This window comes from Taudactylus pleione, unplaced genomic scaffold (genome assembly GCF_031769625.1).
Source record: "Taudactylus pleione unplaced genomic scaffold, aTauple2 ptg000051l, whole genome shotgun sequence".
Lineage (NCBI taxonomy): Eukaryota > Metazoa > Chordata > Amphibia > Anura > Myobatrachidae > Taudactylus > Taudactylus pleione.
The window spans coordinates 6,325,185-6,349,605 of NW_028284453.1; the positions used below are offsets into that span (position 1 = coordinate 6,325,185).

Consider the following 24,421-nt stretch of genomic DNA (forward strand, 5'->3'; position numbering starts at 1 on the left):
TGCTCAAATAATAATGTGCGTACCAAAAGATAAATCTTTAAGGCTTATCTGTAAATCTTGTCAGTCGATTGAGTATACAAAGCTGGACCCGGGTTACTGGTGCCAGATAGGACCTTAGTAGGGAAAGGCTCCGATAGATTCTTGTGTAGATGCATATAGTGTTATTTTTCAGCCCCAAAAGTACCCAAACTGGAGAGAGCTGTATCTGTGTCCATACACAATTCAACAGTGGTCCAGGTGATTTGGAGGTGATTCCCGCAGTATGAACACCGCTGAGCCTGTGCACAGCCAGTGACTTTGAATCTGAAACTTCACAGCGGGGAACCATCACCACTTTATGTGGGTACTTTTGGGGCTGAAAAATAAGGAAGAAACCTGGATAAAGTCACCAAAGGTTAACACTATATGCATCTACACAAGAATCTATCGGAGCCTTTCCCTACTAAGGTCCTATCTGGCACCAGTAACCCGGGTCCAGCTTTGTATACTCAATCGACTGACAAGATTTACAGATAAGCCTTAAAGATTTATCTTTTGGTACGCACATTATTATTTGAGCACGGGCACAATTATTTTTTAATTTATCACACTATTTGGCGCTTGTCCTTTCCACCCCATTTTCCAGATCACTATTTCATCTGATTGCCATACAGACCTACGGAAGGGACTGCTGCCTCCTCTTATTTGAAGGATTCAAGTGGTCGATTAACTTTTTATATGTATGACACCTGCACTTTAATGTCACAATCAGGTTAATACACTGTGCGCGATCCAAGAACTAATATATATATATATATATATATATATATATATATATATACACACATATATACACACACACACATTCTCTCAAAAGTCATTAATAATTTTATATATACACATTCTATCGTAACGTTGTTTAAGAATTTAAAAAACAGAATTTCAACCTATTTCCTTTTATAAATTTTATTTTTCACATAGTAAACAAGTTGCAGCAAAGGTATTTTTGACTGGATCTTAAAGAATAAAAAACAAAAAACGTGGTTGCTGAACGGATTAACTAATCAGCAATTACATATTCATTCAGCTTTAATTATCATGCACTTTATTAAAACTTACCTATATGATCACTAAACATTTCATTATGAATTCAGATTGTATGCACTACTTTAAAGTCTGAATTTAAATAGCCTAGTTATTATCCGAGGAGTAATTGCAGATGGGTCTAGTTTTTCTTCAACCATGCTTTCATTTTGATTTTGTATCTCATCCACTTGGAATGGAAGAAATTAAAGAGATGGAAGGCGTTTTCAGGATTCTGTGTCAGTCCAGCCATATATGTAAACCTACAAAGACCGGTAAACGTTTGCAACTCACCAGTATAGTCCTCCTTCCATTCCTTGTCGTCTTCTGGTCTCTTCAGTTGAGATACAATAGAGCAGGAAAAGTTTTGTCAGGAAAAAAAAAAAAAAAGTTACTTAGGAGTATCCTTGTGTCGCCTCCATGGTAGATGGCCAGCAGGAACGAGTGATGGCTCTCAGGAACGGATGTTAACTACCACAGGCAGGAATATATATATATTTTTTAATGGTTTAAAAAGCATGCATCTGGGCACAGCAGCTCCGAACATGACCTACGCAGCTGACATCAAAGAGACGAGTCAGTACACAGAGGAGGAAACTGCCACCAGCAACCCCAACACCCATTCTAGGGGTATGGATTTGTTAGGAATATGGTCAGCTCTAAATAGGGCAAAAAACAGATTTCCCTGCATGCAACTCTAAATCAGGCCCACAGCGACTAAAGATCTGTTGTATAAGGAATGGGCTCAACTGGTGAAAGGACAGACTAATATTAAGAGATAGCAATACATTTCCCTTTCATGACACGGAGGTCAGTAATTGGACCTCTATTTAAAATGGCAATATTAGCCAAAGCAAAAAACATGCTGTGTTTAGTGATGAATAGTATTGCCATTTTAAATTTCCCATCTTAAACACGCAGAGAAGCGGCGGCTTCTGTAAACGTATTCAATTTACCCCCAAGACTGTTAAATTGTATGAAACAGGAAAAACATGGACTGATGACCAGATATTCGGTGCCGCAGTTCCTGGGGTGCGATCTGGTGCTGCATGCTCTGGATGCAAATACTGGGTTCCGGTCACTGTTGACCAGGTGATCTACTGGTGGTGTGGCAAAGAGGGGAGGGGCTACAGTAACAACTCAGTGCCCTCTATACTTCAAAGTCTGCGGAGGCTTTGATGCTTTCTACGCATACTTTGGATATTGTTAAAATAGATACAAAATAGAATTCCAAATAGAGCCCAAAAAGATGTGTCTGCAAAGTCACCAACTCCAGTGTCTAATGTAAAGGATAGCATTCTGCGACAGTATATAAACACTGCTGGAAGAAACGAGATTTCCAGAGTGCCTGCCTACAAACGTTTTTTTGGTGAACAAACAGGAGAATTCCACTCCGTGTTCCATCTGCGAAGACTCAAATCTCTTTGTAGACAAAGCATTTTCACAGAGATTACGTTGCATTCCCAGTTAGATTGGAGACTTCCTCACCAGTGGTGGAACTAGCGAGGGATGGGCCCATGCAAAATATACTTTGGATCCCCACCACAAAGAATAAAAAAAACACAGCAAATGTGGGTAGTAACTTCTGTACATAAGCATATTATGCATTGCTTTAAATATCCTCTATAAAGCAAAGCATAGTATACTTATGTACAGAAGTTACTACCCTAAGAGGATATTTCAGTACCTGCCCCAGTGGAGTCTGCAATCCAGATTACCTATCACATGCACAAAAAACAAAGACTAGGGGTCATTTTTTTCTTTGGAGCCTAGAAGATGATGGCTGGGGGTGTCAGAGAATGGGGTGCTGGAGAGATGGCTAGAGGTGTCAGAATGGGGTGCTTGAGAGATGGTTGGGGGTGTCAGAGAATAGAGTGCTGGAGAGATGGCTATGGGTGTCAGAATGGGGTGCTGGAGCAGGGAGTGTGGTTGGGGGGGTGTCATAATGGGGTGCTGGAGAGATGACTGGGATGTCAGTGATTTTAGGAGTCAGATTAAATAGAAGCTTAGGACAACAGTCCATAAAAAAAGTCAAAAGGGGCATGTGCCCCTTCCCCAACCCCACTGGTCCCATCTTAGTACCAGTGTCATGCCCCCATGCTCCACCTGCAGGCAGGTCCCAGAGCAACAGTAGACGCAAGTCATGTGGCTACCTCAGGCGGGTTGAAGCAGCAGAGAGGGATGGCCCGGGAACAAGACAACAGTGATGTCACCGGCACTGCTCAATCCCGGACAGCACTGTCTGGAGGAATCCCAGCTAGGTTACCACTGGTAACCTTCATGGTAACTCTCAGGAAACAAGCAAATGCAGTATGGCCTTCTTTCAAAAACATTCTATTTAATTGGAGAATCAGAAAATAGTGTCAGGAACAAAATAATAAGATATATTCTTCCTACAAGAACATGTGTGGATCATACATGCCCGCAAAACCACCCCATGCCTTCTCAACTGCTGCAGCTTCTGAGAATCCAGACAGACAGAGTGAGAGACAACTCATTAGTGTCACTAGAGAGAATCCAAAAAGATTCATCTTATCAGATCTGAGAGAACGTATCAAGCAGTTTCCCCGGCCATGGCCAATTTGGAATATATCAGAATTCTGCAAGAAACAGCACTCAAACTCTGGATTAATTTGACTGGATTCATTCACTGACAAGACCGCAACACTCCTATAAAATGCCCATGAGACAGTTGATGGTTTGCTGTAGAGAAACAAACATTCTTCTAGAAAATGTTGGCTTCTACCTCTCCGGCTGGACCTCCAATATCTGGAACCAGTTTTGCATTAAAACCCAAATAAGCTCTATTTGGTGGTATGGCGATTAAGTGGTCATTACTGTAGAATAATGGTACAGGTTGAGTCTCCCATATCCGTTATTCCAAAAACCGAAATATTCCAAAAACCGGAATATTTCGGTGCATATGTGACGTCACGACGTGACCTGACGTCATGACATCACTAGTATCAGCGACCAATGACTAGCGGCGTGGGCGTGGTCCACATGCCAGGCCACCCCCAGCATCACCCGCCGGACCCCTCGTGACAGCCGCAGCACCCGCCGGACCCTTCCGCCTTACCTGCCGGACCCTTCCGCCTCAGTCGCCGGACCCCTCACGACACCCGCCGGACACCTGTAGCACCTGCCGGACCACCACGACACTGCCGGACACCTGTAGCACCCGCCGGACCACCACGACACTGCCGGACACCTGTAGCACCCACCAGACCTGCGCAACAACTTCCAGACGCACATGCCGGGGCCTCCCGTGACACCCACCGGGCCCCCCCCCCAGGTATTCCGAAAACCGGAATAATCCAAAATCCGCCGCTGAGCATGTTCAGGTAAGTTCTGGGCTGGAGCCAGTCTTGGGGCACTGCATATGGGGCCAGACTGGGGGCAATGCATATGGGGCCAGACTGGGGGCAATGCATATGGGGCCAGACTGGGGGCAATGCATATGGGGCCAGACTGGGGGCAATGCATATGGGGCCAGACTGGGGGCACTGCATATTTCAAGTTTAAATCATTATAAGATCAGGGTTTAAAATATTTTATTATTGTGAAGGTCCCACCCGGCTACTTCTTGATACCACCCAGCAGGAAAAATTTTCTGGGAAGAACACTGAAGGAGTTCTAAAGAAACAAGTAGAGTATATTAATCTGATTATTTCATTTCATGGCAAGCCACAATACTTATACAGTTTAGATCATACTTGCCTACTCTCAAGAGATCTCTGGGAGGCTGGCTATCTTTCGTGTAACCCTCTGCACTACCGTAAAAGTAGGCACTTCACCCACATCATGCCCAATTCATTATATTTAAAATAAATAAATAAAAATTATATATATATATATATATATATATATATATATATATATCATTTTTATTTATTTATTTTAAATATAATATATATATATATATATATATATATATATATATATTCATAATTTTTATTTATTTATTTTAAATATAATGAATATATATATATATATATATATATATACATACACACACACATATACACACACACATACATACACACACACACATATATACATACACATATATACATACACACACATACATACATACACACACATACATACATACACTATATAAATAATGCCGGCACTCCACACCAACAGAAACGTGCCCTCAAACTGTGAGATGCACCAATGTAAATATGAGAAAGGGAAAGGATCCCCCAAAATGGACAATGATCCTTTTTTAAAATAATTCCAGTCAACAAGCGGTAAACAAACTCACTCCACAGTGTGAAACATTCCTAACAAATACTCTTTATTTAAAAATACAAATTTAGTTAAGGCATCCTTTCAGTGAAATGTGTTTCTAATTTACAAAGAAAAGACAATAACCAACATAAGAAAAAAGTCCATAATATCACGCTCTCTGTTAACCCCCCCCCCTTCCCACAAAAAAAAAAAAAAAGATAGAACAAAGCCTGTGTAACAAAGCAATGCCGTAGAGATGGACACCATCCAGTAAAACAAGCTGAAGTAGTGTAAGGGCTGGAACATTGTCATATTCCACCTGACCACTAGTTGCTTTCCCCCACCTCCTACACAGAGGGTAGGCAGCCATTTTGTTCCTTGTACCTCAGAGATCTCACTATTTACTATTGAATGAGTAAGCTGCACTTACATGAATATGGCATCATCCAGTAAAATGGCTGCCGCTGCATGTGTCGCAGACGGGTACACTTTAACAATTTCTACTTTACATGACTGGAATAAAGTACAAGTTTGGGGGAAAACCTCTTTTTCATTACTAATAGTAAAAACATTTATCAAAAAACAAAAACATTGCACGTTTCACAGTAACCAAGATATTTGCTCTTTTTAGAGATAACAAATGAGTAAATTCACCTCCAGGCTGCTGGCTGCATTATTACATATGTGGAATTTAAAATGACCAAGTGCACAGTGTATTATACCCGTGGCACTGTCCTGCAGCCTCGTGTGTCAACTCAATGCGAATAGGAGTTCTCAGCACACACAGGTCTGCCACAATGCTGCAAATCCTTTGCTTTATATAGACGGCTGGTCGTTAAGCCTCCTCACTCAGTAAAACGCTGCTTGGGATGTAAAACTCAAAGGCCTTAGAGCAGAGGAGACGGAGATCCTGGACATGCAGAATGATTTGTGAAGTCAGGGTGTCACAGATTTAATGGAATTTCCTCTGGAATCTGTAGAACGGCTGGATGTTGTTGTGCTGCCTATGCAATTACATTAAAAATATTCAGCGGAGCCGAACTAAACCAATCGAAGAAAGAAAGTAGGCACAGTAACTGGCTTCTGACTCCAACCAGAACATTTGATATTCTCCATCTTTTCTCGACCCTAACGAAGGAGTTTCTGCTCATCGAATAACCCTGAAATTAATTTTCACACATAACATGGTATTACTCCAAGCCAGAAAGATAGAGCTTTTCATGAATCCATGTCTTCTAGTAAGCCGGCACCCTTAGAGTAGCACTGTATTTAGAGAACGATCAAGTCGCCCATTTTCCGTTACAGCTTCAGCTGTCGAGTCTGTGTTCTGGAGTCCGGGCGTAAATCTATTTCTTCCAGTAGAGCGTAAACATGAATACAATCCACACCGCTGGTCCAGTGGTCTTCTCTTTGGTGACGGCAGTATTATTAAAAACCATAGACAAAAAGTACTTTGTTCCAAACCATTCGTTCCCCTCTCATGCACAAATTACACGCTGGCCATACACAAGCACGCAAATTAGTCCATTCCGACTGTTCAACTTCAGCTGGGTTGGGTCGACCTGGTGGAACCTCTAAAAGATAATGAGAAAAGAGTGAAAGACATGCCTTGGGGAAAGTAACCATACAAACAAAAATCACACACCATATCATAAAGAAAATGTAAGTGCCTCCATGACATCATAAATTCCTAGTGACTTCACTCTTGAATATTGGTTCAGCCTACACAATTGGGGTCTCAATGGAGTTTACTACAATAATAATGTCATTTGGTCAAATGGACCATTCTGTTTAAACAGTTTAGTCTTCTATCATTGCTCTATAACATACAAAGGCCAGTCTCTCTTTATGAACATCGAGATATTCAGTCTTGAACAATAACACCAAAGGAATCTTAGCAGTTCCCATAGCTTCTTCAGGATGCGTCATCTAACTTGTCAGAGTGACATTTTCCTCTACTGTGGTCGTTACATGCACAGGATTTACACAGGGATAGAATTTAACCAAGACAGACGACATGTTTTATAAAAGTGAGAGCTAAAATGCACCCCATCCGGTACTTTTCACCTCCATCACCGGGCCAATTTTCACTTTGCTGGATTAGACGGGAATAGCTTTCATTTCTAATCGCTACGAGGAAAATTTGTTTCTTTTGTTTTTGTATAATGAGCATATAGGCTTTTTTTTTTTTTTCCTATTTGCAGCGCATTAGGGAAGGAAAATAAAGAATACAAAAATATTAGTTGCTTTTACACAATAAACACTACAACACACAATGGACTAGTTTAATATAAGTACACAAAATAGGTGGGTATTAACATTTAAATAGTGGGTATCAACATTTTTTGGTAGCTAGAGGGGGACCAAATTTCCACAGGTTTATGAGCACAAATGCTGTGTGTGTGTATGTATATATATAGATATATATATATATATATATATATATATATATATATAGATGGATGTATCTAGCTATCTATCCATCCAACCTAGATTACAGTCAACAGATTATTTACTAGTAGTTTGTATAGATTTATTATTATCGTCTTAAATGGGAGGCCTGCTTCTGATCTCCATCAGTACCGTAACAGGGCTTCCGAGCACCCTGTGCCGACCCCTGAGCACACGTCGTCTTGAAGCCGCATAGAGGAAGCGGAGCCGCCAGCACTGAGAAATGCATCACTGTTTTGGACGTCCTGAGGCATGGCATGCTTGAAGCATCCAAAAGACGCTCCAGGCGGCACTGCTGCAGTGATACTGGGTGCCATTCCAGAAGACCTAATAGCCAGAAGAAAGGGCCGGGGGGCAGCGGTGGTGCGACCCATAGAGCCCTACACTTTGGGCAGTGGAATCGGTCGCACACTCCTAGTTACAATCCTGATCTCCCCCATTCATGTACATAATGAACACTGCTCAGTGTTCCTCAATGGGACATTCTATAACATAACTGGCATATAAAACTGTAAATGGATTCTGGCCATCAATGATTACAACATGCATAAGAGCGCCAAGCCTCTGGTGCACCTCGATGTGGAGGTGAAGCATTGATAAGCACACAAAGCACCAGTAAGAAGGGGTTAATACAAATGTGACCTCATACACTGGGTGTCTTTACACCATATAGCGCGAGACGCACGGTACAACTGAGATGCTTCGAGACGAATGGCGTACCATATTGTTCTTCAAATTTTTAGGCTGTAGTTTTACCCGTTTTTCCTTTCTGACAACAGCTCTGTTTATAAGTTGCTCAATGCACACTACCATATTTGTGAGAAAGGCCATCCCGCATTTCAAGTCAGTAACTAGATCAATAAATAGAATATGATCCTCTGGGTTTAGTTACCTTTGATATGGTGGAGGAGGTGCATCATAGGTACCTGAGGCCTCCAATGCCTCTTCATATGATGGGAGCCCTGGGGCTGCAGGCCCAACCAATGGCGTCTCTGTCAGAGGCAGATCTTCAGGAAGTGGAACATTACTGGTAAGGTTCACTGGGGACCTGTAATACAAGAATGCATTAAACTAGCCTTCAGACCTATAAAATTCAAGATTTGGATAAAAAAAAAAAAGAAAGGACTGGAATAGTAAAATGTCTATCACTCTGTCCCACTGAAATGAAAATGTTTCACTTTAATTTGGCTTAACATTATAAAAAAATAAAAATAAATGTCGGACAGAGCCAGATACATTTTAGAGTTAATGATGCAACAGGCACAGAGTAAATAAATGACAAACTAGTAATTGTGCACAAGCATGCTTACAGGTTTCATAGGTGGTTGGTAAAAACAAAGTAGCGGAGTAATTAAATTCTTTTATAGCACAAACATAGTTTTATGGTTCGTCTGAACAGTGCTGCCAGAGGTGCCTGTGCTTACATGATATACATACAGCATGCAATGAAGCTGCTAGCCAGATGCCTGCAGGGCAGTTTAAACAGTTTGTTATGTGGAAAACCCCTTTACATGAGGATGATGATCCCAGGCGGTGTCCTGCTAAGCTTTTTAGGTAATACCAGAGTACCGTATCAGGTATGTTTGCACAAATCAGTAAACTCATGATTTTCTGTGCAGTCTTTGTTGAAGCCAGGAGAACTGTTCTGCGCAGTCTCCATATTGGCTCCTTTAAAGAGGCTTCATTCCCTAACCAAGATGGTCGGCGTCAGAACTTAAGCGCATGCTCGGCTCCATCTTGTCCATGTGTCAGATTGTCGAAATGGTACACGGACGTGTTCCACTTATCTCAGTAAGACCCTGCAATATACTGCATCCTGCGCCGCTTCCAACATACAGTCACCAGCTGGTGGTCTGTATGCTCGGCTCCATGCTGAGTGTCTGTTACATATCTGCAACTACGGTTACTACAGGTCTGTTCAGTGATCAGCGTCTACAATTACTCTGCCATACCATCTGAAACAGTGCACACATATTCCAACAGCCTTGTCCTTCTCTCTCATTAGGAGGCCAAAGCAGAGCTAGGAGCAAACACTAGTGGAATGTAGAAAATTGCACCTAGACAAACTAAATTGCGATACATTGGCCCCCGTTTATCAACGATGCATAGTCCCTTTAGCGCTCACTAGAGGGGTTATGCCAGGTTTCTGGATTTAACAAACAGCCTTTCCGGCTTCAGCGAGGCCTTCCAGGCACTGCCGAATCCTCGGGTCATGCACATTATACTGGCGCCCGGCGCTGGCAGCGTTAAGCTGCCAGCAGGGGACCTCAACAAGGACTTTGCGGGACCTCGTTGGAGGGCTAAATATTGTTTAATACCAGTACATTTTTCGTTTGCATCACAGTGAAACTAAACAAAAAATTTCACTGGTGTTTAATATCGTTGATAAATAGGAGACATTGTACGCAAATCCAAATTTATTTATTTTTCCATAGCCTGGAAAAATCCAGCCTGCATTTGGATATAGTACACAAATACAGGGCAGCCTATATATTTTTATACTGTGATGTGAGCAGCACTCAAAGTACCTCCTAACCATCATGACATAAGGGTAACGTCCTTATTTGTGAGGATGGTCCCACAGTTGGCACATTGGTGGCAGTGTTGGCAGGTGCCTCCCCTGCCTTTTAAAGGCTAAACATGCCCAGCAGAGATGCGGCCATGCCCACTATGGTGCACTACATGGCCACATCTAGATTTGTCACCAAAAGCTGGGAGGTAGGGTAGAGCTATGATGTGCCCACTCTCTACCATCTCTAAATCTGTCTGCAGATGTTAAACCCCTCCTGGCACAACAATGTGGTTTTGCAAAGTGCAATATTGCGTCTTCTAACTGGTTTTGCTTCGAACTCTGAATGAGACTATGGGCCAAATGTAATCGGGTGAGAGCTTAAAAAAAATGTGAGCGTTTAGCAGTAAAACTCTCACCCTATTACATTTGGCCCTATCTGTTCAAATGCGCCAATTGTATACACATAACAAAGCTACCGTTGCTGTAAAAGATCATTCACATTAGCACATTTCTTTTATCTGGAACCAAAACGACCACCTACCTCCCGTGCCTTGTCCTCTCCTTGGCCTTGTATCTCACACAGTACATAATCAGAACTCCTATCATCACTAGCAATATAAACCCGGCCACCAGTCCTGCCACCAGCCCGGCCACATCCACAGCAGGGGAGTTACCTGTAGTACAAACAAGGGTGAAAAGAGGTGAAAATCAGAATATATAAAGTGACCACTCGCCTCCCTTCCTCCCTGTGTGGTGCTGCAGTGCAGTACAGAGCAACACCCAACATCGGGCCTAAATCAGAGTTTTACGCAATGGCGAGGTTTACGGAGTTGAGCAATTTTCAGTAAACCGCGCATGCGCAAATGTCAAGGTACAATACCATAGTCGTACGCAGTGTCACACCCTGCAACTGTGATCTCGTATGCAAGAATTATGGCTCCAGCCAGAGGCGTCCCTTACCTGGGTAACACCCGATGCGGCTGGTCAGAGTTCTTCTGTGTGCAGCTGGCGCGTGCTGAAGGGGGCATGGCCTCGCTCTGCTAAGCCATGCCCCTTATGTATGCCGATCTTCCCACCCCCCTCGTTCTCGGCACACAGTCGGCTTACAGCTTTTGAACTGCATTTCAGCAGTTTTGCACGTCATAAATGACAGTCAGTGGAGGTTAATAAATGCGCCAGCTGTCGCTGTGGTTCGTAGTGCACGGATAGGCTGCATTATATTTATAGATAGTATTTATTAAATGTGATATAGTATAATCGTATCTATGGTTCTGCAATTTATGGGAATCCCTTTATAGAGGAAACCTTAATCCCCAAAAATTTGAATGGTAAACAGAGAAACATGATATATTATAACTCTAAGGGCTCGTACACAAAGGGCGATGCAAAAAAAACACGTAGACAACAACCTGTACACTGACAGCACATAAGGCTCACTATTAAAATGAAAGGAATGAAATACACATCTGAAGGTTTGCAAAAGGCTACCAAAACAGAGTCAACTAAAATATAACATACTACCAAAATGTGAAATACATACTAACCCCTAACTACCTACATATTTCATAAATGGCATTCATAGAAGGTAGAAAAAGCACATACTGACAAGACCCTTAAAATGTACCCACTTACCTGAGGTGCCTCCTTGCCCATTGTGTATATAAGTTTTCCAAAAGTCTTTCTGAGAAGGGATAAAACAAATTTAAAATCAAAGATTAAAGATCTTTCAAACTTACATAAAGAATCAGGTACAGATCCAGGAAGGAAAATAAAGCCACTTGATTTGATTACAGTTTTGTGATAGACATACTGTATGACTGTATTGCCAAAGGTAGCCTAAAAGTACAGTATTATAGCAGCTAATTTGGTTTTAAGTGTATTCTTTTAAATAGTCACTAGAGGGCGTGCAACAAGATTAACAAAAAACTAGACATCAAAGAAATGGGTTTTGAGAATGTATAAAAGAAATGAAGGCTGTGGGAGAGTTAATCAGGCGTGGTAGGGAATTCTATGATTGGGCGACAGCAGCACGGGAAGAGTACTGTAGGCAGATCTAGGAGGGAAAGCAGGAGAGTAATATGATATGAGATTTGAGATATATGAAGGGGTGAGTTGTTGAGGTACATGAGGGTGTTATTTGAAAAAGATTCTGGAAAACTCGGGGAGTAAGTACAGGGATTTATAGAGTGGTGCGAATGTAGAGCAGTGAGAGAGGAAGTCTAGTCTTGCTGCCTGCAGGGCATATAGTGTACATACACCCACGCACGAGTTACAACCACATGGAGCAGTTTCTTTCAGTCTTGAACTTGGCATGCAGGAAAAATAAATACAATAACCCCAGCTACAAAATGGCTACTTAACAGCATGAACAATGCTACTTGCCAGGTAACCGTCACATACCAGCCATATCAATAGCCCTTCATGTTCTTCATTAGGCGAGTCGTTACCAGCAACAACCAACAGATCAGTTGCGTCAATAAGGGGTGCAGAGCGCTCCGGGTGACAGCAAAACGACGGAAGCCCCCGGGAGCTGCACGATAACGTTATAATGCTGCATCTGGGTCCTGGACACTGAGGAAGAGCCAGCAGTGCAGGAAGAGCCCCTGGTGGCAGTCCGGCATTTCCTGGAGTGCTGACACCCCCCAGAATGCTTAAAATGGGGGCGTGCTACAAGACCACGCCCTTCCCCCCAAAATGTAACACCCCCTTTGGCGCGTACGTGGTCCATATGCTGCACTGGGTGACACCAACCCTTGTGATGCCACTGCAGCAGATAAAGGATGCCATACCAGCAGTTTTCCTCTAACAACATTACATGGATATCTGTGTGAACATAATTAAAATTATTATCCAGCTGCAGAAATATAGCCAGTATGACACTAGCGTTATACTGGCCACACTGTACATATACTCTCACTAGACCCAAGTAATAGGTCACAGAAACTAGTCACTCAGAGATCAGGCCTAGCGACTTAAGCACCAGAGAGCCTGTAAGTGCAATGCAGTAGAGGGGACACAGCAAAGCCATTAACCATTATCTATAGCCCAGATTTAGAGAGAAAATGGTCAGATAACCTTTGAAATAATAATTCTCAAGCACTGCAAATATGGGGCCACACGCTGTCTCAGATCTAACGAATTTACGGATAATGCCAGGAAAAAAATAAAATAAAAATAATGAGTAAATTAAAATTGCAACATGGCCAACATAAGGACTGGTTAGTGCTTAATAAGGGGATGTGGCTACTAAAAAAATTAAATCCCAATTTGTGACATTATTTAATTGAAGTCTTGCATTAATCTGAAATGTTAATTAGTATAAAGTAAAGTATGTATGCATATTGTATTATTTATTAACCGGAAACCGGAGTACCCTGAGGAAACCCATGCAAGCACAGGGAGAATATACAAACTCCACACATTTAGGCCATGGTAGGAATCGAACCCATGACCTCAGTGCTGTGAGGCAGTAATGCTAATCATCACACTGTCTGTGCTGCCATATATGCATATTGTATGTAGAAGTGTGTAATATATTATATATATACACACACACACATACATACATACATACATATACATACATACATACATACATACATACACACACACACATACACAGGGCTTGACAAATTTTTCTAAAATCTAGGAGCCAGGATGAAAGTGTAGGAGCCAGACCACCAACCCCCCCAAAAAAATTATAAGAGCGAGTGAGGAGCACAGCTCTGTGTGTTATACATGCTATACTGGTCCACAAAATGGTCACAGTTGAGTGGATAGAGTAAAATGGAGGCTCCCTCACTGCTCTGCACAGCTCCCCTGCTCCACCCCCCACCCTCCAGAATAACGGACCACATTTCACATAACAAAAGGTTCCAGAAAGTACAACAAAACCCCCCTCTCCTCGTGGTCACACCACTATCCCTCTGAAGCCGCTCCGCAATCCCTGGCCACACATAGACCCTACTACCAGAGAGCTCTATGCAGCCGGAGATAGGAGACAGTAGACAGCCGGGACGTACAGGAGGATCAGCGTAGACTGGGACAGATAGCAGGGAGGAGAGCAGGCCAGGATGGAGAGGAGTATCGGTGCAGACCGGGACAGACAGAGGTACAGCAGTCACTGCAGGCGACACTCAGCACATGCACTCCTGTGCATGATATGAACACCACAATACTATAGTCACAAATCTCTGCCGGAGCTGATGAGGAGATGAGGATCTGCTTTCTCCCTCACTGCAAAAATCTAGTAGCCAGGCAGCAAAATCTGGTAGCCATGGTGACCTGGCCCCCGGGATTTGTCAAGCCCTGATTTTATTATATATATATATATATATATATATATATATATATATTATATAATAAATCTTTCTTCAAATTACCAAGTACCTACATGTACTAAACAAAGAAATGCAAGTTGTAAAAAAAGAACCTGAATAGGGACCTGGGAACAACAACAACAACAACAAAATAAATGCATGGTTAAAACATACACTAGAAAAGAATTCTCCAGTCCTTGCTTTACACTGCAGGGATACATTGTGTTTCTTAATTATACCCCCCTTCCATTCGCCGTCTCCCTTTTCAGATATTGTGGAAAGGGTTTTGGTAAAAGCCATCTGTGCGGCGTGTCAGCAAATCACAGGCAGCACTCTTCAATCAGCACTCTGTCTCCATGGCAACCTCCCTGCTGGACTCGTCAATCACAGAACGTTCCGATCCCGAATGTGACTAGACTTCGTGAATGGAAGATCTTATTTTAGCAGATTTCACGATTCTCTGGTCTGGGGACATTTAATTACCTAACAGAGTCCCTGGTATAAGGAAATAGCAGATTTTACATTTATCTATCCTTTTTGGGCGACCAGAATCAATATATTTGGCAATGACGATTTAGGGAGTCACTGGGTAAGAGACCGCCGCAGACCCAAAGAGAAACCAATTAAAGCCAGGGGATAAAAGAAGCCTTAAGGAGTAGAAAGCTTGCAGTGATTGTATATACTTGTTTTATGGAAGACACAATGAATTGCCTTTACAGATTACTTTATTTATTCTATTTCCTACCCCTCATAATTGTTCCTTAGGTTAAAATAATAAACCCACATGGTAATTGCGAAGGTACCTGGTTTGGTTCTATACGGTTTATAGTGCTAAAATATTATTATTATTACTACTGGTTAACCCCCACCCCCCTGACTCTGTTCCAATATTTCAACCCCCTAGGAGCTCTTCCAGAGTAGGATGTGAACGGGCTTCCAATGTGCAGGCTATTATTATATAGATTATCTTTTAATTGTTAGGCGCCTCAAGGTGTACACCGCGCCGTTCAAGAGGTAGCCCAAAAAACAAGTAAAAACAGTATAACCGTATATACTAGAGTATAAGTCGACCCAAATATAAGCCGAGGTACCCAATTTTACCACAAAAAAATGGGAAAACGTATTGACTCGAGTATAAGCCTAGGGTGGGAAATGCAGCAGCTACTGGTAGTAAACCCCCTCCCTGGTACTGCCCCCAGTAGTAATCCCCCCTGGTAGTGCCCCCAGTAGTAATATCCCCCCCTGGTAGTGTCCCCAGTAGTAATATACCCCCCTGGTAGTGCCCCCAGTAGTAATCCCCCCCTTGTACTTCCCCCAGTAGTAGCCCCCCACCCAATAGAGACAGACGTAATTTAAAAAAAACAAAAAAAAACACTTACCTGAAACCCCGCTCCTGGTCCCGACGCTGCTACCGGCTCCTCCGGCCACTTTGCATTATGGGAGAGACGTCATGACATCATTCCCATTACCCACTGCGGGACCCAGAAGATGGCTCCCGCAGTGGGAGCCGCAGCAGCCGATGAGAGTCTGACAAGACTCTCATCGGCTGCTAATTACAACAAACACACAGCTGCCGTTGCCGGCGGCTGTGTGTTTGGCATTGTGTGGTGCTGACTGAACTTCGTCCGGTCAGCGCTACACACGTGGTGCAGCTGTGTCACAGAGACATAGTCTGCACCGCGACCCGCATGGTACGCAGCTGAGTGAGGCGCCCTCCAATATGTGTCGCCCTACTCAGCTGCATAACAGGAGAACTGGCCCTGATCCTGGAGCATCACTCGAGTATAAGCTACAAAAAATGTGCTGAAAAACTCTGCTTATACTCGAGTATATACGGTAAATACAATGCACAACAGTAAGCATCAAAGGAGTACAAAGCATAAATACAAAACATTACAATACAACCAAAGACAATATTACCACAATCACTAATTATTATATAATACAAAAGACAAACAAACACACACGACAAAAGGTGGCAACATCACTTATAATATCTGTCTTCACTACAAGAACAAATTCCGCACTCACCGTTTTCTGGTCATCTTCAAAGCATTCCCGCGCTTCCTCGTAGTTACACACCTCCTCCTGACACTCCCGCTCTAGATTACCCGGGGTAAACAGCTCAAAGTCCCAACTGTTGTACAGCAGCTTGCGGGAAAAGAAGGCATTTGCGTCTTCATTGTTTAGGAACACTAAGAGAGGTAGGAGACTTCAGGATTAGGGTTCTACTCCCGTAATAAGGTAATCCCTCACTAGAGATCTAGAACCAAGGATACTACTACTTTACATACTACCATTTTATTTCCATGCATTCTTCTCTACCACGTGCGCTCATCAAGTTCTTTCCAGTAAGGGTTACATAAAATTGGATTTAAAAAATAAATAAAAAATAAACGGATTAGATTGAAATATGATTTTTTTTTAAAATAAATTTAAAATTTTTTTTAAATTACTAAATAATCCTATTTAAGTCCAAAAAATCTAATTTAAATCAAATAAATCCATTTTGAAGTTTTTTTTTTTTAAAAACTCCAATTTTATGCAACAGTTTCCAGTAGTCCTCCATTTAGGATTATCAAGGATACCTATTCACATGCGTAGTGACTACCTGACATCTACATGTATTAAAAAAACTACATATATTAGTAAAGGAACAGCGCAAGGATACTGTGAGTATTTATGATATGATACTGCACGTAATAATTAGTTTTATAAATGTATTCAAAGAAATGTGAACATTACTTATAAAAACATAGAAATAAAAATATTCTATAAATGCTCAATGTATAGAATCCCTTGAGATTATGGACCTCATTCAGAGTCGGTCGAAGCGGCCACACGGTCGTACGGGAAAAGGGGCCGGATATGCAAATGATGCACTCGCATGTTGCGTCCCTAAGATCGGATCGGCAGCTGGCCGACCAAGGGGAGAAAGTGGCCGGAAGACAAAAAATACGCCCCCTTCTCGTACGCATTACACGTCATCTCCGGGCATATAAGGATTAATCGAGACCATCGGGAACCATCGGAACTGGTCGTAGAGCTTAAGGTTGACCATACCCTCTCTTAAGCTCTACGATCATGTCAGTGTAGAAACCTCCCATGTCACGTGTGCTATGACACTACTTTGTTAATTATGCACTCCCATAAAACGCCGTTCGTATAATTAGGCACGCCTGCGTTCGGATCTCCACTCCCCCGTTTTCAAGCACCTTCCCCTGTTACCACCCACAAACGCCTCAATCTGTCACTCAAACTACCGACCTGGCTGTGTTCAAGGAGAGAGAAATTTCTGATCGTAGCGGCTAGTTTGCGCACGCGCATTGTGAACTTTACGCATGCGCAGTTTAGCGAACATCGGTGGCGTACGACCGTGCAGCCGCTTCGACCGACTCTGAATGAGGTCCAATGTCTCTATATAAATAAAAGACCTGTCCCGCAGGTCAGAAATACATTCCTTTGTCCGTGAATGAAAATCCATACCATCCAAAAAGCGGCAGTCCTGGAAATGGAGAATGTCCCTGCAACTGCGTGCAGTCCAGAAAGAGGGGTGATGTACTGACCGGTTTGATGAAATTCCAGCAAGCTTAGTGCCGCCCACTAATGGGGTGATGTTGTAGCAAGGAGGTAAATTCCAGCAGCTTCGTGCCGTCTCACTTTAAATGCAAATTTGTAATCCTTATAGTAATATGGTCAGGACGCCAGATGGAGAGGTGATGGTAGGATGTCAACTGAATCAGAGAAAACCCCGTCTAACGCGTTTCTCTGTCTATTGCAGCTTCATCAGAGGCTACACGTATTACTATACTGTAATTTATTCCTTCATTCATTATTCTATTACTAGGTACTAAGCCATTAATTTGGCAAAATGCTTATAAAATGTGACTATGTCGTACCAAAATTTGAGAGTGCCATCTTATTTACCAGCATCGTGTCTGGGTTCAGCGGGAAAATATACCACACCAACCATTTTACAATTGCTGCCCATAAGCCGCACTCAAAACATATATCTCAAAAGGAAGCATGGCTGAGAACACGGTTACCTTCTTTCCCTGGTCTACGAAGTGCAGACAGTTTCTGGGGTTCAAGAACACGGCCAATGGTAGCTGCGACCGCCTGAAGCAGCAAGAGGCACCCCGTCCACGTCATGGCGCCGACCTGTCAGAAAGAATTCATTATTACAATGAAGACCATGCTCTCTACACGCCTATAATATCTGAGGTCGACTCAGGTTTAGCACACTGAATACCACTTGTTCTAAGTGCATGCATAAAATGCACTGTAGTACAATGCAATATACAGGTAAAACTAGATCAAAACATGATCAATAACAGAAATCTAAGAAAACATTCTGTAGATACAGTCACCCCGTTTGCAAATACCTGGTGCATCACTACCTAGCCAGGATTCTCCATTATCCAACCCAGGAAAGACAAATAAAAAAATGTATTCACTTAACGATCTATCTGCAGTTAAGAAATAAGGTGCAGGTGTGGCCCTAAAATGAGCCCAATGTCGGATTATAATCCAGATTAGATCATTGGGCAGGTTGGTAAATGTGGTGGAAGGATGATAGTTTCCGGCCTTTGTGTGCAGCCATCGGTACAAAACGCTGCAACAGTGCCCTCCGACAAATTAATCAGTGTTACGGTTTAATAAAAAAGGAGGAGTACTTGCAAGTGCTAGATTTATTCTGTAATGCAAACAAAAAAACACCCGATTTGTTGATTTATAAAGAAAAAATACATCTGAAACGATAAACTATCATACACAAATCATCTACAGCAAAGAAAAGGAACAGTTCAGACACTAAGGTCTCTGACTGCATAAGAATGACAGAGAATGCCGGCAAAGTCGGCGCTTAGTGCATACTTGCCAACTCTCTGATCTAGCAGCAATCTCCCCGATTGCCCCTTACCACCATTATGAAGCGGTTATATAAAATAAAAAAACAAACAGTTGATAAACGAAATGACTGTATAGGAGTGGAGAGGGTTAAACTTCCTAGGCTGGGGGCAGACCAGTGTGAGGAATCATGTGATAATTAGGGCCAATGGGTTTTTAGGGTTGTAGGTTATAGCAGGGATATTAGAGATTGTTGGAGGCGGAGTCAGCCTCTTTTGTTCCTGTCTTGGAGTGGGTAAGTGCTCTTACCTGAGCTCTGTTATATTTTCTTCATAGCCATCCTTCTGTTTTTCTTTCCTCTTCTTATCTTTGTTCTTCACCTTCTTCATCTATCCCTCTCTCTCTCTGCCCTCCCCCACCTTTGCGCTCTGCATTTTCTAACAATCCTCCTAACCCTTATAAGGACTGTGACCCCCCCCAAATTGGTAGCATGCCCCGCCCGCACCGCTCATCGCGGATCCCCGCCCGTTACCGGGCACAGGAAGAAGGCCCAGGGAGTTCTGGGGAGGCTCCTGCCTCTCAAGAGGGAGCTGAAGGGGCTAGCGCGAGTCGCGCAGCCCCGCGGCGTCATGGGCGGCCGGGCGCGGCCGCGCTTACCCGCGGCCGTCAAGCAGGTGCTGTCAGGGCGGCTGGACACAGCCGCCGGCGGGGGGAAGGCGCGGCTGCTCTGAGCAGCCGCGAGAGGCAGTTAGAGAGCCCGCGGGAGGGCAGAGCTGCCGCGATTAGGGCGGTGAGCGCTCGCCCCCCGCGGGTTCAAAGGTCACAGGCGCACACGCGCACCGCAAGGAGGGCTGCTAATAGCCCTGTTAGTGCCCGGAGGGGCAGGGGGGACTCCCCCACAGTTAATGAAGTGGGGAATGTCGAGGTGGGGGAGATGGACAGCCCTGGCAGCACATTAGGGGCTTTGTCAGTCAGGGAGGCAGCCATTTTAGGACAGGGAGAGCTGATGGAGGATGATTGGCAGGCTAGTCAGCAATCAGCAGACAGGGCCATGTCTGGGGCAGCAGCTTCTGGCTATGTGGATACTCAGGTCCCTAGTGGGGGTGCAAGTCAGTCCTTTGACCCTGCAGCTTTTGCGGCCATGATGTCATCAATGACATCTGCTTTTGCTCCCATGGTTGCGGCATTGGCTCCTAGCCAAGCAGATAGTGAAAGGGTGGATCAGAGGCAGCGTTCAATTTCTGCTACTCTAGGGCCAGCGGTAGATCAGTTCATGCAGGCTTGCAAGGCTATGGGCTCCGCTGCGGCTCAGTTGGCAAGACCAGAGGCGTCTGGGGCTGGTGCGGCTGTGTCTTCTCCTGCTGTGTCGACCGTGCCCAGGGTTTCGGCCCAGGGGGCGGCTTCATCGTCTGTTTCAGATACTGCTGAGGGCGAAGCTATGGAACAGGATTTCAGCGTCGAGGAGGCTTCATCATCGGTCGTGTCCGGGAGGGAGCAGTCCGGATCGTCAGGTGAGATCTCAGAAGATGATGATGTTGCTGACTCTGCCTCCTCTTCTTCCTCTGTCTCTGACTTGTCGTCGACCTCTTCTTCTCTGGCTTCTTCTGTCAGCAGCGCGAAAAAGGCGCGGAAGAGGGCTGCTAAATATGCGCGCAAGGAGGCGGATAGGCGGGATAAGCGGGCTAAGCAGCAGCGTCAGAGTAGTAGCGCGCGGAAGTCCAAGAAGCGTCAGCATCAACCAGGTGTGGTGCATTGCGACAATACAGCAGTATTGCGGGGTCTGCGCGATTGTTGCAAGAAAAAAATCAGGAAGGGCGATTATGTGGACATGTTCATTTTAACTGAGCAAGCCAAAAAAGATTTCAAGGCAGCTAAGCTTAAAGGCGGGGTGGGGTTGGAAGCTTTTCGTTCCTATGATAACTGGCTTGCTGGTTTTTGTGTATTCGCAGCATGCTACTTGAAAGATCGCCCAGGGGAGCACCTGAACGTAATAAGGTATATCCACCTGATTCATGGGATGCAGCGTAAATCCAGGGGCAGCGCCTGGAGAACATATGATGAGGAATTTAGGCGCAAGCAGGACGGATCCAAGCGCTTAGATTTTGGGTGCAAGGACGTGGAAGTGTGGCTTGACGTCACGCAACCACCAAAAGGTGGAGTGGAGGATTCTCGGGTAGGCGGGGATACTCATAAGGGGGGGTCTGGGGCGTGGCGCCCGAGTTCTGATCCCTCCCCGGGGCGTCGACAGACGGGCCCCGGTCGGCTTTCTGCGCAGACACCTTTTAAAGGTAAATGTTTTGCCTTTAATAATGCCTCCTGTTCCCAGGGCCAACGGTGCCGTTTTCGACACCTTTGCTTGCGTTGCAACGGATCGCACCCCGCCTCTAATTGTTTCAGGTTGTCAGCCCAACAGGGATCCAAGTCGGGAGGAGGAGCTATTCCCAAAGCGGGAGGTAGCGCAGGCGCTAAATAGGGCACCAACCCCTATCCGTTTGGATGCTATGTCCAGGTGGCTAGGGTGGTACCCTAATAGGCAGGACGCTAAGTTTTTGTTTTTCGGGTTCAAGTTGGGTTTTCGTTTACCAGTTATAGGGGAAGTTCGAGTCGGTTCCCCGAGAAATTTACAATCAGCTCGACTTTTTCCTGACGTTCTTCAGTAAAAAGTCGAGAAAGAGGTTCAGTTAGGACGTATGGTGGGTCCATTTGCGCATCCTCCAATGGGGAATCTGATTCTTTCCCCAGTGGGGGTGGTGCCTAAGAAAACTCCAGGAAAATTTCGGCTGATCCAGCATCTGTCTTATCCATTGGGGTCCTCCGTTAATGACGCTATACCTCCTGAATTCTGTTCAGTGAGGTATCAGTCTTTTGATGATGCTCTCAGTATCGTTAGGGCATATGGACGCGGGGCCCTCATGGCTAAGATGGATGTGGAGTCAGCTTTTCGTTTGCTTCCTTTGCACCCCGAATCGTTTAGGTTCATGGGTTTTCGCATTGGGGGGGAATACTTCATAGACAAGTGCTTGCCTATGGGGTGTTCGATTTCCTGCGCATACTTTGAAAAATTTAGCACTTTCCTTCATTGGTGCGTAGAGTTTTCTTGTGGGGGTCATGGGATAGCGCACTATCTCGATGACTTCCTCTGCGTGGGGCCCGCTGGGTCAGAGCGTTGTAACGAGTTACTTGGTTCCATGAGAGCGCTGTTTTTTCATTTTGGAGTACCTGTGGCAGACGAAAAGACAGAGGGACCCCTCTCGTGTTTGTCATTTTTAGGTATCGAGATTGATACCTTGGCTGGATCCTGTCGGCTGCCGCGCGATAAAATTGACAAATTGCGAGATTCCATTTCAGAGTGTTTGGTTGCGCGCAAAATTTCGCTCAGGCAGGCCCAATCACTGTTGGGTTGTATGAACTTTGCCTGTAGAGTTATACCGATGGGGAGGGTATTTTGCAGAAAGCTAGAGAGGGCCACAGCGGGGGTTTCCAAACCTCACCATTTGATCCGTTTATCGTCAGAAATAAAGAGAGACCTGGAAGTTTGGGTTTCCTTTTTGGCAGATTTTAATGGGATCAGGATATGGTTATCCCCTCTGGTGGGCAATGTCGATTTGCAGCTTTTCACCGATGCAGCAGGATCTTCGGGGTTCGGTTGCTACCTGAGGGGATCCTGGTGCGTCGCAACTTGGCCAGAGGAGTGGATTCGTGCAGGTTTGACAAGAGATATGCTGCTCTTAGAACTGTTCCCAATAATGGTCGCCTTGGAGGTCTGGGGCGAGCGCATCTGCAATCGCAGCATTCTGTTCAGATGTGACAATCTGGGCGTGGTGCATGCGGTAAACGGGCAGCGAGCAAAGTCGTTGCTGGTTTTGCGTGTGCTAGCGCAGCTTGTGCTTGCCTGTTTGCGCCATAATGTGCTGTTTCGAGCTCAACACGTACCCGGAGTTGACAACGGGATTGCCGATGCGCTGTCCAGATGTCAATGGGGTCGGTTCCGTACATTGGCTCCTGATGCAGAGACTGATGGTGTGCTGTGCCCCTCTTATGTTTGGCAGGTTATCAAGCCGGACTGGAGGGGTTAGCGGAGCTGTCCATTGCACCAAGTACCCTCAAGGCTTACCGTCGGTCTTGGGAAGAATGGGAAGTTTTTTCCCGTAGCCAAGGCCTTGGAGGTAAGGGTCAGCATCAATTGATGCTTGCTTTTATTTGGCAGCTGTATGTATCTGGCAAATCGAGAGCGGTAGTTTCACGGTACCTGGCAGGTATTTCGTTTTTCTCCAAATTGAAGGGAATCCCTGACCTTACAAGGAGTTTTGTCATCACAAAGGCCTTGAAAGGTTGGGCGCGCGCTGAGCCGGTTAACCCCGATAAAAGACGGCCTATAGACATTTATCTGTTACCGTCCATTCTAGGAGCGGTTGCGGACGTGGCGGCCTCCGGTTTCGAAACGCTTTTGTTTAAGTTAGCTTTTTCCATGGCTTTTCATGGTGCTTTCCGGGTGTCGGAATTGGTTGCTCCCTCCAAGTGGAGGGATTCAACTATGCTGCGTTCGGATGTGAAGGTGGGTGAGAGGTCCTTGCTGTGCAGATTGCGTCGTTCTAAGACCGATCAGTTAGGCAGGGGTCGCTGGATAACATTGGTCCCCTCGGCGGATTGTCGAATTTGTCCGGTCGGCTTGGCCACTCGTTATGCATCTGTCAGACCCTCAGCGGAGGGCTCATGGCTGATGCATGGCGATGGGCTTCCGCTGACAAAATTTCAGTTTAGTTGGATGCTGCGGCGATGTCTTTGCAGCGTGGGCCTCTCACCAGGGGAGTTCGGCACGCATTCGTTTCGAATTGGTGCTGCCACTTCCGCCGCTGCTGCGGGATTTCCAGAGTCACAGATTCAAGCTCTGGGCCGATGGAAATCAGCCAGTTATAAGCGTTACATTCGACCGAATCATTGAGGTTAATGTTGTGCATGCACGTTACATATGGTTTGTTATGTTTTACGAAAT

At 44.6% G+C, this 24,421-nt stretch overlaps 1 protein-coding gene across 1 annotated transcript in view; it reads right to left on the reverse strand.

Moving 5' to 3' along the window:
- Nucleotides 1-5,344: 5,344 nt before the first annotated feature.
- PRRG2 (proline rich and Gla domain 2) overlaps nucleotides 5,345-24,421 on the reverse strand; it is a 60,930-nt gene continuing 41,853 nt past the window's right edge. Inside the window, exons 2-7 of the mRNA XM_088462592.1 lie at nucleotides 18,627-18,741; nucleotides 16,612-16,775; nucleotides 11,894-11,942; nucleotides 10,803-10,935; nucleotides 8,642-8,797; nucleotides 5,345-6,872 (exon numbers count right to left, since the gene is read on the reverse strand). Coding sequence (XP_088318718.1) covers nucleotides 6,842-6,872; nucleotides 8,642-8,797; nucleotides 10,803-10,935; nucleotides 11,894-11,942; nucleotides 16,612-16,775; nucleotides 18,627-18,732 — 639 coding nt within the window. The 5' untranslated portion in view covers nucleotides 18,733-18,741 and the 3' untranslated portion in view covers nucleotides 5,345-6,841. The remainder of the gene's footprint in view (nucleotides 6,873-8,641; nucleotides 8,798-10,802; nucleotides 10,936-11,893; nucleotides 11,943-16,611; nucleotides 16,776-18,626; nucleotides 18,742-24,421) is intronic.